This window comes from Zea mays, chromosome 6 (assembly GCF_902167145.1).
Source record: "Zea mays cultivar B73 chromosome 6, Zm-B73-REFERENCE-NAM-5.0, whole genome shotgun sequence".
Lineage (NCBI taxonomy): Eukaryota > Viridiplantae > Streptophyta > Magnoliopsida > Poales > Poaceae > Zea > Zea mays.
This window is the reverse complement of record NC_050101.1, coordinates 98045177-98061209: the sequence shown is the minus strand read 5'-3', so window position 1 is coordinate 98061209 and position 16033 is coordinate 98045177. Positions and strand designations below refer to the sequence as shown.

At 47.2% G+C, this 16033-nt stretch overlaps 1 protein-coding gene and 1 pseudogene across 1 annotated transcript; both read right to left on the bottom strand.

The window, feature by feature from the left end:
- Positions 1-5749: 5749 nt before the first annotated feature.
- Positions 5750-6899, bottom strand: LOC118472212 (uncharacterized). Its single transcript, XM_035960020.1, has one exon. It carries the CDS (start codon positions 6897-6899, stop codon positions 5769-5771), a length of 1131 nt encoding a protein of 376 aa, XP_035815913.1. The 3' UTR covers positions 5750-5768.
- Positions 6900-11733: 4834 nt separating this feature from the next.
- Positions 11734-15671, bottom strand: LOC118472305 (uncharacterized; annotated as a pseudogene).
- Positions 15672-16033: the final 362 nt, after the last annotated feature.

Genomic DNA, 16033 nt, shown 5'->3' with positions numbered 1-16033 from the left:
GTTGCGGGGAAACGATGCTCGTCTTCGTCTCAGACGCGAGGTCAACGCCCGACGTGTCCCCCGCTGGGGCGCCGACGTCGTCGACTCGCTCGACAGCCGACGAGGTGCCGCCTCCTGCTTGGCCATGGTTGCCCCGCCTCCTCCTCCATCGGCGGGGAAGGTGACAGTACAAACCCGGATGCTGCTCTTCCGCCACGCGGGGAAGACGTCGTCGATTCCGCCGCCGGTGGGCGGGCTGACGGCCGCCATTGTCGTTGTCGCGTGGCGGAGGAAGGAGTACCATGTCGTAGCTGCCGTCGAGGGACATGAACTCGAGACTCCCGAAATGGAGCAGCGTCCCGGGCTGGAGAGGTTGCTGGAGACTACCCATCTGGAGCTTGACGGGAAGCTGTTCATCAACACGCATCAGGACCCTACCTGGCGCGCCAACTGTCGGCGTTTCGACCCCGGGGGTCCCTGGACCGACGAGTAAATTGTCGCTGCGTGTCCCAGCCCAGATGGGTCGGCGCGAGATGGAACACAAGGGGGAAAACCGCGGCTCATGTTATCCTGCGCCCAGGATGGATGCGCTTGCAGTAGGGGGTTACAAGCGTTCGCGAGGGAGAGAGAGAGACTGTCCGTCAGCCCGTCCTCCCGCGCGGCCACCCTCTCGTACGAGGGCCCTGGACCTTCCTTTTATAGATGTAAGGAGAGGGCCTAGGTGTACAATGGGGGGTGTAGCAGTGTGCTAACGTGTCTAGCAGAGAGGAGTCAGAGCCCTATGTACATGCCGACGTGGCTGTCGGAGAGGTGTTGCTGTCTTGTTCATGTGATGTCGTGGCCGTCGGAGGAGCGCTTAAACCCTGTAGAAGTACAGCTGTCGGGGCTATCGGATCCTTGCTGACGTCTCCTTGCTTCCGTAGGGGGTTGAGAACCGCCGTCGTCATGGAGCACGCGGGGTGCCATCATTACTTGTTTACCGGGCCGAGCCAGATGGGACGCCGGTCTTGTTCCCCGTAGACTGAGCTAGCTAGGGGTAGGGTAATGATGTACCCCTATGCGGCGTGGTCGGTCCGAGCCCGAGGTCGGGCGAGGCGGTGACTCCTCCGAGGTCGAGGCTGAGTCCGAGCCCTGGGGTCGGGCGAGGCGGAGACCGTCTTCCGAGGTCGAGGTTGAGTCCGAGCCCTGGGGTCGGGCGAGGCGGAGACCGTCTTCCGAGGTCGAGGTTGAGTTCGAGCCCTGGGGTCGGGCGAGGCGGAGCTTCCTATGGCGCCTGAGGCAGGACTTGGCAGCTGTCAGCCTCACCCTGGCGGGTGGCACAGCAGTCGGAGCAGGGCAGGCAGCGCTGTTTTCCTATTAGATCAGTCTGTGGAGGGGCGAAATGACTACGGTCACTTCAGCCCTGACGACTGAGGAACACGCGTCAGGATAAGGTGTCAGGTGATCCTTGCATTGAATGCTCCTGCGATATGGTCGGTTGGCGTGGCGATCCGGCCAAGGTTGCTTCACTGCGAAGCCTGCCCGAGCCGGGCCTCGGAAGAGTCGAAGGTGCGCCGGTTGCTTGAGGAGGCCCTCGGGCGAGGCGTGAATCCGCCTGGGTCTACTGTTCCTGCCCGAGGCTGGGCTCGAACGAAGCGAGATCGTGTCCCTTGAGTGGACGGAGCCTTGACCTGAATCGCGCCCATCAGGCCTTTGCAGCTTGTGCTGATGGTGGTTACCAGCCGAGTTTAGGAGTCTTGGGGGTACCCCTAATTATGGTCCCCGACAAATGTGTATCTCCATACCCAAAACCATATAAAGCAATAGCAAGTACTACCCAAACAGTTCAGTGGTAAAACAAGATATAAAGATAGGCAAACTAGGGTAACTTAATGGGTCACATCAAAATTAACCTATGCAGATCATTATGATTAATAAGAACATGACTGGGTAAAAAGAAGTGATCAAGGGCACAACTTGCCTAGGACTTGAGATTCCAGGTACCAACTTGCTCTTCAGATGACTCGTGACCTCACTGCTAAACGTACCAATACAGACAAACATGGTATAGGAAATATTAACATCACACCAAACATAAGAACAAACTGCATAATAATAATCTACGCGTCGCTACGAGATCGTGGGTACAAGAATCACTAAATTCGGAGTTATGGTTATTAAGTTATGGATTTCTGAAGTTATTTAGTACTTGGAATAAAATAATTCAAGTGCAAAATTTTAATCCAATTTTCATGGCTAAACAGAGATACTAGGTGATAGACAATATTAAAAACAAAATTATTGCAACTGAAATGAATCAATTTGGAGCTAAAATGAATTAAATATGAATTTCACAAGTTATTGGAATTATTTTTGTATTAAAAATAGGTTTCTAATATTAATTATCTGGTTTTCCTTGGTTCAATGGACTGCGCGCCAATAACAGAAGAACTCGAGGTCTAAATCACAATTTCTCCTAAGACTCAGATTGCCTCCGCACTGGACGACATGTTAGTTTCAAAATTCCATACGGTCTCTCATGCAAATGATGCCCGACGAAGGGGTATGGCCATCCAGAGCCGTCCGATCGCGACACAAGGGTTCAGATTAGAATCCCACGTTCCCGAACCGGTATTCGTGATCCACGACCCATATTTTAAGTAACTGTGACTCCCCCCTGGGCCATCCGATCACGATGAAACAAATCAGATTCCCCGCACGAAGCGTTACTCTCTCTTATAATCTGGTACGTTCGCTCCACGATCAACGACACATGTTTAGTTACCCCAAGGTCGAATCCGGTATGCACAACACGGATTCGACGCCCAAAGGGACTTCTTCCCCAACCCGCTGGCCGACCACGACGACGCCGACCGAGCTACGACGGCAGTTCTCGCCGGTGAGCGGCGCCAATTCGCGCACAACATCCAATACCCAATTCGAGACGCACAATACGGTTAGAGGGACGCGGAGAGCGCAGGGGAGACATTCATACCGACGAAGGCGCGGCGCAGAGCACAGCTTGCGGGGGAGCTGGAATCCGCGGCACTCCGGCGAGCAATTCCGCCACGGCACGTGGTTCTCATGCTCGAAAATCCGAACGTGCGAAATCCCCGTATGCTGGCGAAACCCCGCACCCTTCTCGAGCCCCCACCGGTGGCGACGACGAGAACTCAAGTGCGGCAGTGGTTTTCCTTTTCCTACTAGCTTTGGAGCTCCCTGATTATCTCTTCTCCCCTCACCAAATCTGTGATGGCAGCGACCGGCTCGATAGCTAATGACGGGAGGGTTTGGTCCCCTTTTATCCACTAGCACGAGGGAATCCCGGCCGGTGGTTGGAACGGCCTTGCGACCACCACGCAGAAATCCCCGGGTTCTTTTCATGCGGACGCGAGGGGGAGGGACGATTCCGACCACTGGGCCCCACGAGGCAGTGGCGAACACGCGCGCGGAAGTGGAGCCAGGCCGTGGAGGTTGAGGAAGCAAGTGGGCAGCGAATGAGAGAACCGGCCCAAGTCAAGGTAAGCTTCTTATTTTATTTTATTTTTTTTCTTTTCCATTTTATTTTCTTCAATTTCAACTTAGACTCAAATTCAAATTTCAGTTTAAATTCAAATTGAGTTCAACCTTACAGCATATTTAAGTGCTCAAATAAAACCCCAATCAAGAATGCAAGTTATATTTAAAAGGATTATTTTATTCACCTACTTAGAAATAAATTTCAAATGTGAAATACACACATTATTAAGTAATACTATTTTGAATGTAAATTTAAAGGTTCTTCCATAATTCAAAATTAACTACTTATTATTATTTATTTACATCACAAGGATATGTTTTATAAAGGTAGGAAATCATTTATAGAAGTCATTTATCTCAAATACCCAGGAGAACTTTTTATACCTCACAAAATAGGATTTTGGGTGTTACAAATTCTACCATTCAAACTTAACTTGTCTAAAAAATTTGAACACAAATGCAATCATATAAGAATTCCAACATGGAATGCACATTCATGTATTTATTTATTTGTCATTTAACTACTTTAATTCTTTTAGTTGAATATGCACAAAGAAAAGAAGATCAAGAAATCCTCAAAATTCTAGCATAGAAATATATTTATTTATCTATCCTATTATTTTCTTTTATACAAATTTTGGTCATTACATCTAGCCCATACCGTGTCTTGTCTTCCGTTCAAGCGACTAATTGTCAAACAACCAGTATAAATTATTTATTAAATTTTTATTCACCTATTCTGTTAGTGCATCTTTTAGGCCTCTTTGGAATGCAAGAATTTCAGAGAAATCATACGGGAATTTCACATAAACCAGTTCATTTTCACAAAAAAATGCAGGAAACGAAAAAAATCTTGTATTCCAAAGGGCTTTAATAATTATAATAGTTTGATTATTATTTTCATCCGGTTGGTGCATGTTTATAAGGTTACTAGACGTCTGGTGTTTCAAGATCCAACTATCAACATCATGTCTTTAACTAATCAATCTAAAAAATATAAATCTAGTTATGAAAACCGTAAGAAAAACAAAGAATAGATGATCTAATTTAGGGTCCGAAGGGAGCTGTAGACAAATTTATTATGAAAAATCATAAATGTCTAACCAAAGCCTTGCACTTTATAGTTCTATTTCTCAAATGATTTAGTGAGAATGGTCTTTTATTCAATAGTTTCGTATATGGCCTCTATTTCACGTGATGAAATTTCTCTTGGATAGGTAGTAGCAGGATAAAATATCCTATGTCCGGGCGCTGATGATCATATCTCATTACACGTAAACAAAACTTCAAAATGCACAAATCTCATTACATGTAAACAAAACTTCAAAATGCACAAATATTGGTCATCCAAGAACAAGATTCAGCCCTAAAGCACGTGAGAAGGAGGAGGCCGAGAACAACTGACGCCTAACGAGGTCCTTGTCCTACAACCTACTGGGCCTCTCTCCAAACGACGGGACACATGCATTTTGCATTGCTCCTGCTCCAACAGCTTCCCCTCCTCCTCCCTGATGGTCTGGATGCTGCGCCGATGCTTGACTCCATCGGCTTTTTGGTAACCCTTCCGTAGCTTGCGTTTTGTAGCCTCCATCTTCTCGCTCTCGGCGACGAGCGACTTCTTGGTCTCACTCATGGTCTTCTGGTGGTTCGATAGAAAATAGATCTCGTGTCACCGTACCACGAAGGAAGGAGGAAGTTCGGAATGACGGTTGGGTTGCGCGGATGAGAGAGAATACGCGAGAAAAAGGAGCGCCCACCTCTGGCCCGTTTTTTCTGTCGCCGGATACAGCGCATGCTGGGGAACTCAACAGTGCGAAGACGTGCAAATTTTACGGATGCACGCCCATATACGACCCCTGGTGGAGTTGGTCTAAGCTTACTAGACATCTGGTGTTTCAAGATCCAACTATCGACATCATGTCTTTAAATAATCAATCTAAAAAATATAAATCAAAATATAAATCTAGTTACGAAAACTGTAAGAAAAACAAAGAATAGATCATCTAACTTAGGGTCCGAAGGGAGCTGTGGACAAAATTATTATAAAAAAACACAAACGTCTAATCAAAGCCTTGCACTTGATAGTTCTATTTTTAAATGATTTATTGAGAATGGTCTTTTATTCAATAGTTTGATACATGGGCTCGATTTCACATGATAAAATTTCTCTTCGACAGGTAGTGTAGTAGGATAAAATATGCTATGTCCTAGCGCTGATGATCCTATCTCTTTACACGTAAACAGAACTTCAAAATGCACAAATATTGGTCATCCAAGAACAACATTCGGCCCTAAAGCACGTGAGAAGGAGGAGGCCTAGAACGACTGACGCCTGACGAGGTCCTAGTCCTACATCCTACTGGGCCTCTCTCCGTACGATGGGACGCATGATTCTTGCATTGCTTCTGCTCTAACAGCTTCCCCTCCTCCTTAATGGTCTGGATGCTGCGCCGACGCTTGACTCCATCAGCTTCTTGGTAACTCTCCCGTAGCTTGCGTTTTGTAGCCTCCATCTTCTCGCTCTCGGCGACGACCGGTTTTTTGGTCTCACTCATGTTCTTCTGTTGATTCGATAGAATTGATGTGGTCGGAAGCGTCTTCGTTGGCGGTACATAATGCTGCTTCTTGTGTTCCTCGGCGGTGGAAAGCATCTTTGCTGGTGGTACTTGTGGCCTCTTGTTGTGCACCTCGGCAACGGCGGCAGCAAGCGTCTTTGCTGGTGGTACGTGTGGCCTCTTGTTATGTGCCTCGGCGGCGGTGGCCGTGGAAATCATCTTTGCTGGTGGTATGTCCGGCTTCTTGTTGTGTACCTCAGCAGCAGCGGGAAGCATCTTGGCAGACGGTACGTGCACCTTGTCGACGGCAGCGCGCGGGAGCGGGATCTGATCAGCAGAGAGATTGTCGAGTTTCTTCTTCACCGCTACAGCAGTGGCGAAGGAGGCTTCGACGGCTACCCTCCACCCGCGCACGACGTCGCGCGCGAGGCTCCGGATCCGGGACGACCCGTGGCTCCCGAGGGCGCCGACGGTCCTCGCCAGCTCGGTGGACGCCAGCAGGTCGTGCGGGACGGGCGCGACCAGCAGCGTCTTGAGGGATTCGACCATGACGTCGTCGAGCACGGCGCAGAGCTGCTCGGCCACGCCGTCATCCGTGGCGCCGCGGAGCAGCACGACGATCTCGCCACGCACGTCACGATACTCGGCGCGCGGGTAGCCGCATGCCTCGATCACGCCGTCGATCGCCTCGAAAGCGCCGAAGAATGGCCTCCACCTCCGCAGGGGAAGCCCGCTCTGCTCGTCGGCCATGGTAGCTGCGGCGGAAGGTGGATGCGGGCGGGTTGGGTCGGCGGATGCGATGCGAGCAAGCGTGGAACGGGTGCGCGCAGAACTGCAGACTGGATTGGGAGACTCGGCGCGCCTCATTTATATATAGAACAAGCCGACGGGACGGAGTCCGACTCGAGTTTTTCTGCATGTAACGGTAAAGGCTGTTCTGTTTTGTTTTCGCGCTCATCTGCAGAAGAACTGTTCTGTTTTTCATCCAACGGCAAAGGCTGTTCTGTTTGTACGCACGGCTCGATGGCCATGAAGCTTGCAACTCTGGTTCGGCTTCTTGGCAAATGAACCTTCGTCAGCACCTGTGCCCGCCGCATGCTGTTCGCCGGTTCATCGGCGCCCTGAACCAGGGCCCGCCGTTGTGCTACAGCTATTCGATGAAATGCCCAAAAGCAAATTTTGCAGAGAAGCAAACATCAAGTTCAGTGATACTTGTTCTGCGAATCTCGTCAGTTCACTGGTATAACCACCACCTCGACAGCAATGGATTGATACTCTACTTTCGGCAATCTATATTTGTAATTACAAAGTATGTCATTTAGGCTTTCTCCAACAATATCCACTAAACTTCGTACTCTAAAAATATATTCTTTGTCATTTACAGAACACTCTAAAAAATTTTATCATCTATATCTTCTCCGTCTCGAGCAACGTCCCTAAATTTGATCCTCTATATCTCCAAAATTAACCTAGAATATTTATTCTCTCTTTTCATATAATTTGGTCCTCTATTTTTTTTATCTTGTACAGTTTAGCCACGGTATATTATATTAACATTTGGAAACATATTTTCTTTGCAGGCCAAAATATGTGGCTAGTTAATTTGCCAGCTAGATCTCGTCCTCCGTATGTTTGTGTTGGGCGTGGGTGCCTTTGCTGGCTCACTGTGATCCGCCATGCATGGCATTGGTGCTCGGTCCCGTTGCGCCGGCGACTGCTCTGTCTCTCTTCCTCCTCCCCGTTGAGTTGTCGTGTCTATGTCCTCAGTGGTCGTGCGTTCAAATTTTGCAGAGAAGCAAACATCAAGTTCAGTGATACTTGTTCTGCGAATCTCGTCAGTTCACTGATATAAGCACCACCTCGACAGCAATGGAATTGATACTATACTTTGGGCAATCTATATTTGTAATTACAAAGTATGTCATTTATAGGGCAACTGCGTGCACATAGTGACAGGGTAGAAGACGACATTTGTGAAGCTGAAAATCAGAGGTGTCCAATACATGCACTGCTGAAAATTCTTTGCATTTCAGTATACAGGAAGCACAAAAAGAATATGGGCCACCTTCAGCGTAGAGACTGTCAACAACTCAGACTTGGAATACATCAACTCAGACTTGGAATACATCAACTCCAAGTAAGAGACTTGTGTAACCTCCAAAGGGGATTGATGGAATCACCATGCATGGTTGAAGACTGACTTGGAGCAGCGCAGCTGTCTTTGTTTGCTATTGCATTATCTAAATACTCTCCTACAATTAGTAATATAACTTACTTAAACCAATCAAGAAATAAAAAAGTAGGCCACATAATAATGATTTTTTTGATAGAATTAGTAGGATCGGTAAGTATCTTTGTCAGTGCCACTTTTCTTTTTCTTCCCTTTTCTCTTTCCGTGGGATATGGTTGATCGTTTATTATTCAGTATATATTGTGATGGCAAAAATAAAATATCTTTTATGTTAAAGACTTTAAGGGCATGCTTGCATGATATACCTATAGATTCGAACTTTCTGCACAAACAACTGATTGTCATATCTGCAGTGTTAAATAAAACAGATGCTCCAAGAGAAGATTGCATCTGTGTAACCATGTATGTCAATATTGACCCCTCGTTGTGCAACAATTGGCGGGTTAATAAAAATTGATCCTTAAATTTTGTCTCAAACCCTAAAAATATTCTCCTTGTAAATGATTCAGTCGCAGTCTTCTACATAGGTAAATTTGGGCTATAAGTAACAGGGATCTTTTGTCATGAATGAAAATATGCATTATATTCACCTCATTTGCACGAAGTTACCTTCTCACGTTCTACGAGGAGCTCCGAAAGACCCAATTTCCTACGAAATCTTTTCTTGAATACTTTATTCATCACTCAACGCATTTAGGTTTGACATCCATACATTATCCTCAACATTGTACTCAACAAGCCACACCACTTTTTATTGAAGTAAATCTTTGATCTATCTTCATATAGACAACTCTTAAAATCAGGCATAAACTTTCGATGATGCTTTCGAATAACATGCCCGAGATGTTTAGCAACAGTGAGTTATATAGGCCATATAAAAAGGCGATGACTTGTGTTTAGGAATACATAATCTAGCAGGTGTCTTGTCGTGCTCTTTCTAATGCTGAATCCGATCTCGCCAGCATAGTTATTGTACATGTCATAAGCGGCGTCCTCTGAATAAAAAGCCATTCCAACTTTAGGAACAACTGATGTACGACTGATACTATTATTCACCTATTGTATATGGGTTAAGAAAACATAATCTAACAATCTCATACATGACCGAACAACATCAATAAAAGATAATATATGTTCACACAAATGCATCCTTGTGTTGCTTGACTCCTTGTAACACCTAAAGTTCTATTTTTGGGATTTATAAAATGTTTCTTCAAAAGATTGAGTTAAAATGGCTTTTAATAATAAATTACTTTCTCTATAAAATACATTTTTCTAAACTAAGTCAATAGTAATGTTAAAAATTGGGTAGTTCAAAATTTAGATTCAAATCCAGAAACTAAAGTTTAAGTTGAAAGCAATAACTAGAAGAAATATTTTCATTCTATTCATTATTTCCTTTGTAAACTTTAGCACTTTTTAAAAGTATTTTAATTAAAAGAATCCCTGGTAAAGATTATATATTTTCCCCTAGATAAGTAAGGTAATGGACATTCATTTCTTTATGGTTCTTAACTTCAAATTTGATCACATACTCAAAAGTAATATTTTCCTAAAATGAAACAAAATGTGTGTATGGCATATTTTGAGCCCTTGCCTAAACAAAGGAATAAAATAATTAATATAAATATATATAATTTGCATTCATGCCGAGATTTTAGATTGTTGCATTTGAACATAAATTTGGAGTTTGGATTTTATGTGAATTTTAAAAAAACTGAAAACAGAACAAATAGAAAAGAAAAAACAAAACAAAACCAACTTACCTGATCGAGCCACTTAGATTCCTGGCCCAGTCCCTTTCCCACCCCACATGACGCATGCCCACATGGGCCACCTATCGGCCTAGCTCGGACCCCACCGCGGAGGCGCATTCATGAAAAGTCGTAACCCTAGTGTCTATCTTGTGTTACCGCCAGGTGGGCCCGTCTGTCCAGCGTCGTCCTCATCCCTTTTCCGATACAACAAACTCCCAACAAACTCATGTCCATGTTGTCCCTATCTCCTCTACCGTGAATCTCTTATGTAGATATAAACGGACCCAGGCATCACATACCCCCACCCCCTTCATTCGTCGCTAGGCAGCCTCGCCAACCCTAGACGAGGCAGTCCTCACCGGGAAGCTAGTTTCCGCCGTCGGGCGCCATCGTCGCAGGGAGGAAGAGCGGAGAACGCCGCTGCGCGTGTTGCGTTGTCAAAAGGGATCTCGAGAACAAGCCTGGGAGTGTCGCCCGAGCTCTCCGCGTGCGTTCAAAGCTTCATCGGGGTGGAGTTGATGCTAGGGGACCTCAAAATTGCTCAACGGAGCAATTCCTCCGTCGTGTGCTGCCTCATGCCGTGAGTCGTGCAACCACCACCGTAGTTTCAGGTAAGGATCCCTGCACCTGATTCGTGATCCTCTCCGCTTCATATGGGCTTATCCGTGACTGTGTTAGGGCATCAGCACGTGGGAACATCAACTCCGGCGATGGCGCCATCGCCTCGTTGGTGCGCGCTACCGCTCTGCTCGGCTGTGGGAGGAGGGTCTTCGGATCGTTGATTCCATCGTGGGCAGTGTAGATTAGAAGGATGAATAACCCTTTGGTTAATTAAATCGTGATCGATGATCCAAAGGCTCGGATGCGATCAACGCACTGTCGTATTACGAGTCATGGATCCCAGATCCGGTGGCCCGTGTTGAATACCAGTTCATCACGTTAAGGGGCTTTTAATCTGGACTATTGGTCTATAGATCTATGGTCCATGGTGCATCCAACCGATGTGGTTGTGGCGTTCTTGCGTAAGAAACCCTCGGAGTTTTATAAAACCAACCCGCGATCCTTCTCTGTTGAAACTGATCACAAGCAAGTCCCTGAAATTCACAAGTCCTTGGTACTCGACTTTAATACAAACTTAATATTAAAATAGCCTTAAAACTTATAAAATCTATATTTTCTTCATATTAACTCTGATTTAGTCCGTTCAAGTTGCGTTGTCTTCGTAGTAATGTCATCTACCCCTTAGTAAACCTTATTTTACTATTTAACATGTCCTCAAAATTAAATATTGATTTTCCCCATGTTTACTATATTAGCTTTTCTAAAACAAAGCTAAATTGTTCCCTCTATAATTTGATTAAAATATAATCCTTAATCAAGTTATAACTTAGATTAAAGTTGAATGAGCTATTTCCTTAATATCTTTTCTCGTATGATTTACATTAATCAACATAGAATATAGTTATTATTATTTAATCACGAAAATCTTCTGAAATTCATATCTTTATAATTGTAACTCTAAATTTAGTGTTTCTTGAATCCACGATGGCTTCGAAAGCGCGGAAGAAAGGCTTCCACCTTAGCAGGGGAAGCCCGCTGTCCTCGTTGTCCATGGTAGCGGTGGCGGATGCAGGCAAGCTGGCGACGGCGAGTAGAGTCGGGGCGTGCGAGCAGTGGACGAGCGGAACGGGTGGGTACAAATAGATTGAACTGGGACTGGGAGAATTGGCACGCCTTGTTATATAGAGCTTAGCTAGCCGTTGTCAGTTGCCATGCACGCGAATAGATAGAGACCCATAGATACCGGCATCGATCTAGACACGGGGACATGCATACGCGCTAGCTCCAGGAGCCCTGTGCATGCATGATGCATGAGTATTGAGTAGTATAGTATGTTTTGGACCGGGCAGTGAAACTTAAAAAGTTATACATGGATTAATTAGTCTAATTAAGTTTAATAGGCCAAAGCCCAAATAAAACACCATGCACGATACGTAACATAACGGAAATCTTGTTGCGCGATGCATGATGCACGACAAGTAGGCAATTGTAGTGATGAAATAAATAATTATTCAAATATCAATTTTTTATTACGAACAAATAGGATATAGAATCCTCTATGCAAATTTGTATTCTTGTTTTTAGCATTTAGCTTATAAAGATTCATAAAAGGTAAGACTTAAATTTATCATATCTCTTATCAAATATAGATATAAAATTCAGATACAAATACGAATATTTTTCACCTTTTTCGTTGCAGGGAGCAAATAACACATAAAATAATTTATACAACATTTTATTCTTGTTTGTGATAATGTTCTTGGTAGCATAAGAAAAATCAACAACAAATTTCATACGAATCTTTTAAAATATTAAATTGTCCTAATAATTTAGATATCCACTTTCATCCCTATACAATCATGATATGCTCTGCACGCTCGCAATGTCATCCTTTTCAATGCTACGCGTTGCCCCACCGATGTTGTGTCGCTCCTAGCAACTGACTTGCACTTGTGCATGCCCAAATGCGTCCAGGCGCAACAGCATGATTACGGTCGCGCCACTGTGCACGCACACCGCCTGGCATCTCCCGATGGGTCATCTAATATGATAGGAAAAGCAGATCGGGCCTCAGGCGCAAATTTTTGTCTCACTCGACGATGGGCTCGCCCGACGCTGAGCTCGTCCTCGGGTGCCATCTCCGCCTCGCCCGAGCCCGACGTTGAGCTTGTCCTACATCTTGCTGGGCCTCTCTCCCGTACGCTGATGGCCTGGATGCTGCGCCGACGCTTGACTCCATCGGCTTCCAGGTAACCCTCGTGGAGCTTGCATTTTGTAGCCTCCATCTTCTCGCTCTCGGCGGCGGGCGGTCTCTTGGTCTCACTCATGCTCTTCTATTGGTTCGATAGAATTGCTGCGGTCGAGAGCGTCTTCGGTGGCGGTATATAATGCTGCTTCTTGTGTTCCTCGGCGGTGGGAAGCATACTTGCTGGTGGTACATGTGGTCTCTTGTTGTGTACCTCAGCGGCGGGAAGCATATTTGCTGATGGTATGTGCGTGTTCTTGTGTACCACAGCGGCGGGAAGCATCTTGGCAGGCGGTAAATCCATCTTCTTCTAGTGCACCTTGTCGACGGCAACGTGTGGGAGCGGGATCTGATCATCAGAGAGATTATCGAGCTTCTTCTTCACCGCTACAGCAGTGGCAAAGGAGGCTTCAACGGCCACCCTCCACCCGCGCACGACGTCGCACGTGAGGCTTCGGATCCGGGATGACCCGTGGCTCCCGAGGGCGCCGACGGTCCTCACCAGGTCGGTGGACGCTAATAGGTCATGCGGAACGAACACGACCAGCAGCGTCTTGAGGGATTCGACCATGACATCGTCGAGCACGGCGCAGAGCTGCTCGGCGGCCACGCCGTCATCCGTGGCGCCGCGGAGCAGCATGACGATCTCGCCATGCACATCACGGAACTCGGCGCGCGGGTAGCCGCATGCCTCGATAAGCCATCGATCGCCTCGAAAGCGCGGAAGAATGGCCTCCACCTCCGCAGGGGAAGCCCGCTCTGCTCGTCGGCTATGGTACAGGCGGGGGCCAGCGGATGGGTAGGGTCGGCGTATGTGAGCAAGCGCAGCGTGACGTATGCGAACGGTGGACGAGTGGGTGCAAGAACTGGAGATTTCCTTACTATTAAACTCGGATGGAAACAACACCGATCGGCCTATCCACGTCGTTCCAAAAAAATCATGGCCGTTCGATCGAGCATCAAACGTTGCCGTGAACAGTCGTCTTTCTCCTACTGCAACAAGCATCCCACGTGGTCGTCATCCTAGAAACATCGTGAACTCGCTTCAGACAGAAAGAAGACCCATTGGATTTTACGTGTGGCCTGCCTCGGCGCCTCGCCGCTCGCCGCAGTCTCGCATCCATTCCAGTCCCCCTCCTCTTCGCCTCGCCGTGGCCCTAGACGTCAGCTCGCCTCCATCACGGCCTCCCTCCCCTTCGCACCTCGCCTCCTCCTTGACGCTTGTACCTCTGCCAAGGATCTCTCGGGCTGTGCCAGTTTCACATGCCTATCTCATGCTTCCTCTCCTCTAGCTACAACCCCGCCTTGTGGCCTCGCTGCTCGCCCAAAACGTTATGACCAGGGACAGAGAGAGGGAGGTCGGGCCTAGCAGAGCACGACAGTAATGGTGTGCGAGGAACAAGAGCAATGCGTCGCCCACGTCCACCATGAGCCATCGCTGGTGCTGGCCGGGGCTGTGGACTCCCCCCCCACGGTACACATGCTGGTGAGTTCCAGACCTTACTAAGCTTTGCGTTATGAGGGTCTTGCTACATTCCTTCAGTATGGAGAGTTGTATTAAAGATAATAGTTCCCTTTATTTAAATAATGAGGTCCATTGTTTTTTTGGGTAGCTATGCATCTTTTCACCTCCCTTATGTTTTAATAATCTATCAATTGGCTTTAGAACCTCAGTGGCTGGTGAGAGTATAGTGGCCCCAAGAAATTCTGGAACAATGGTGTACAAATTTGAGAATTGCAAGGACCGACCAGAGTTGACTCAGAAGGCTAATTGAGGGAAGTTTAGTGCATGACATGCAATTCTCAAGATTCAAAAACACAAGGTTGTGGTATTTAAAGAGCAATACTACAATGACCTTATGCTCATTTGCTGCTTCAGTGAAATCGGATCGTTTTCCATGTTGTTGCATAATGTGAGATACCGAGGCTTTGACAATTTCTTTTGTCCAGGATGCTTTTTCTGCACGAGGCATGCTGCTGTAGGTGTCAATTGTGCATAATTATTACTCTTCAGTTGATTCTTCAAGCATTTTGTTGTCTTTGGCATTTACAATTTCCTTGAGCAATATATAACACCCTGATTTTGGGGGTATAAAATTTCTTTCTAATTATCACCCAAAATCATGTGTTACTCTTCCTTTTCTCACTCTAGGCTTTCTCTCTCTCTAGATTCTTTCTCTCTTTTTCCTTGTGATTAGAAATAGCTTAAACTAGTGGAGGTTAATTATTTATTTTTACCAAAACCTTATGAGCCAGGACATGTTGCACCATGCTGAGTTTAAAATATTCTTTGAAGTGTTGCACAAGTTTGAATTTATTTGAATTTGAAACCTAGTTTGAATTTGGATTTGAAAACCCTATAGAAAAAGAAATAGAAAAGGAATTAGAAAATACAGAGAAAAAGAAAAGGGGAAAGCAGCCCAGTTGGCCCACTAAGACCAGCCAAGCCGCGCGCCCGCGCCGCCTGACAGGCGGACCTCGCCTGTCAGCAGCAGTTCTCCCTCGCGCGCGCCCTCCCTCTCTCGCTCTTTGCTCAATGGGGCCGACCTGTCGGCGCCAGTTTCCTTCGCCCGTTCGCTCTCTCTCTATCTCACGGGCCCAGTTCGCCAGTGCCGAGTTGTTGCCCCCGCGCGTCCTCCTTTTCTCTCTCTGCGCCGTGAGCCTGTCTTTTCAGTTCTGCCTTCTTCGCGCTCGCCGTGGACCGGCGCGTGCGCACTCGCGCACGTCGCCGGGTTTCTCAACCACGACGCTCGCCCACGCGCCCAACTCCCTTTTTAGAGCCCCGCCAGTACCCCGCACTCGCTCCTCGCCTCGTTTCGCACACCCTCGCCCTCTCTCGCGCTCTGCCCTCGTCGCCGGAGACCTGCGTCCGCGTTCCCGGCCATCAAGCTTGCCGGAGACCACGCTAAGCCTCCCCGAGCTCTGCTCCGAGGTGAGACACCCGTCCCCGTGCCCAATTTCCCTTATTGTGCCCTGTGTTCGTCCAATTTCGCCTTCACCGGTGCTCGACCACGGCGGTCCGTCGTGCTCGTGCGGTGGCTGGCCGATTTAGCCCGGTCTAGTTCCCCGGGGTTAGTCCCTAAGGTGCATCTGCCTCTGCTGAAGCCAGCCTAGGCCTTAGCGTGCCTTAAGTCCCCTCCCCGTGGCTAGAGTTGCTCCGACCCGCTCGAGGTCTTCCCATCGTCGTTCTCCCCTCTCTGCCCATGGATTCGTGGCCTCTTCCCTGCCATTGAGTTCGCCGTGGCAC

Excerpts from the sequence above, each read along its gene's own strand:
- LOC118472212 (XM_035960020.1), bottom strand. The coding sequence starts at position 6,899 with ATGAGGCGCGCCGAGTCTCCCAATCCAGTCTGCAGTTCTGCGCGCACC.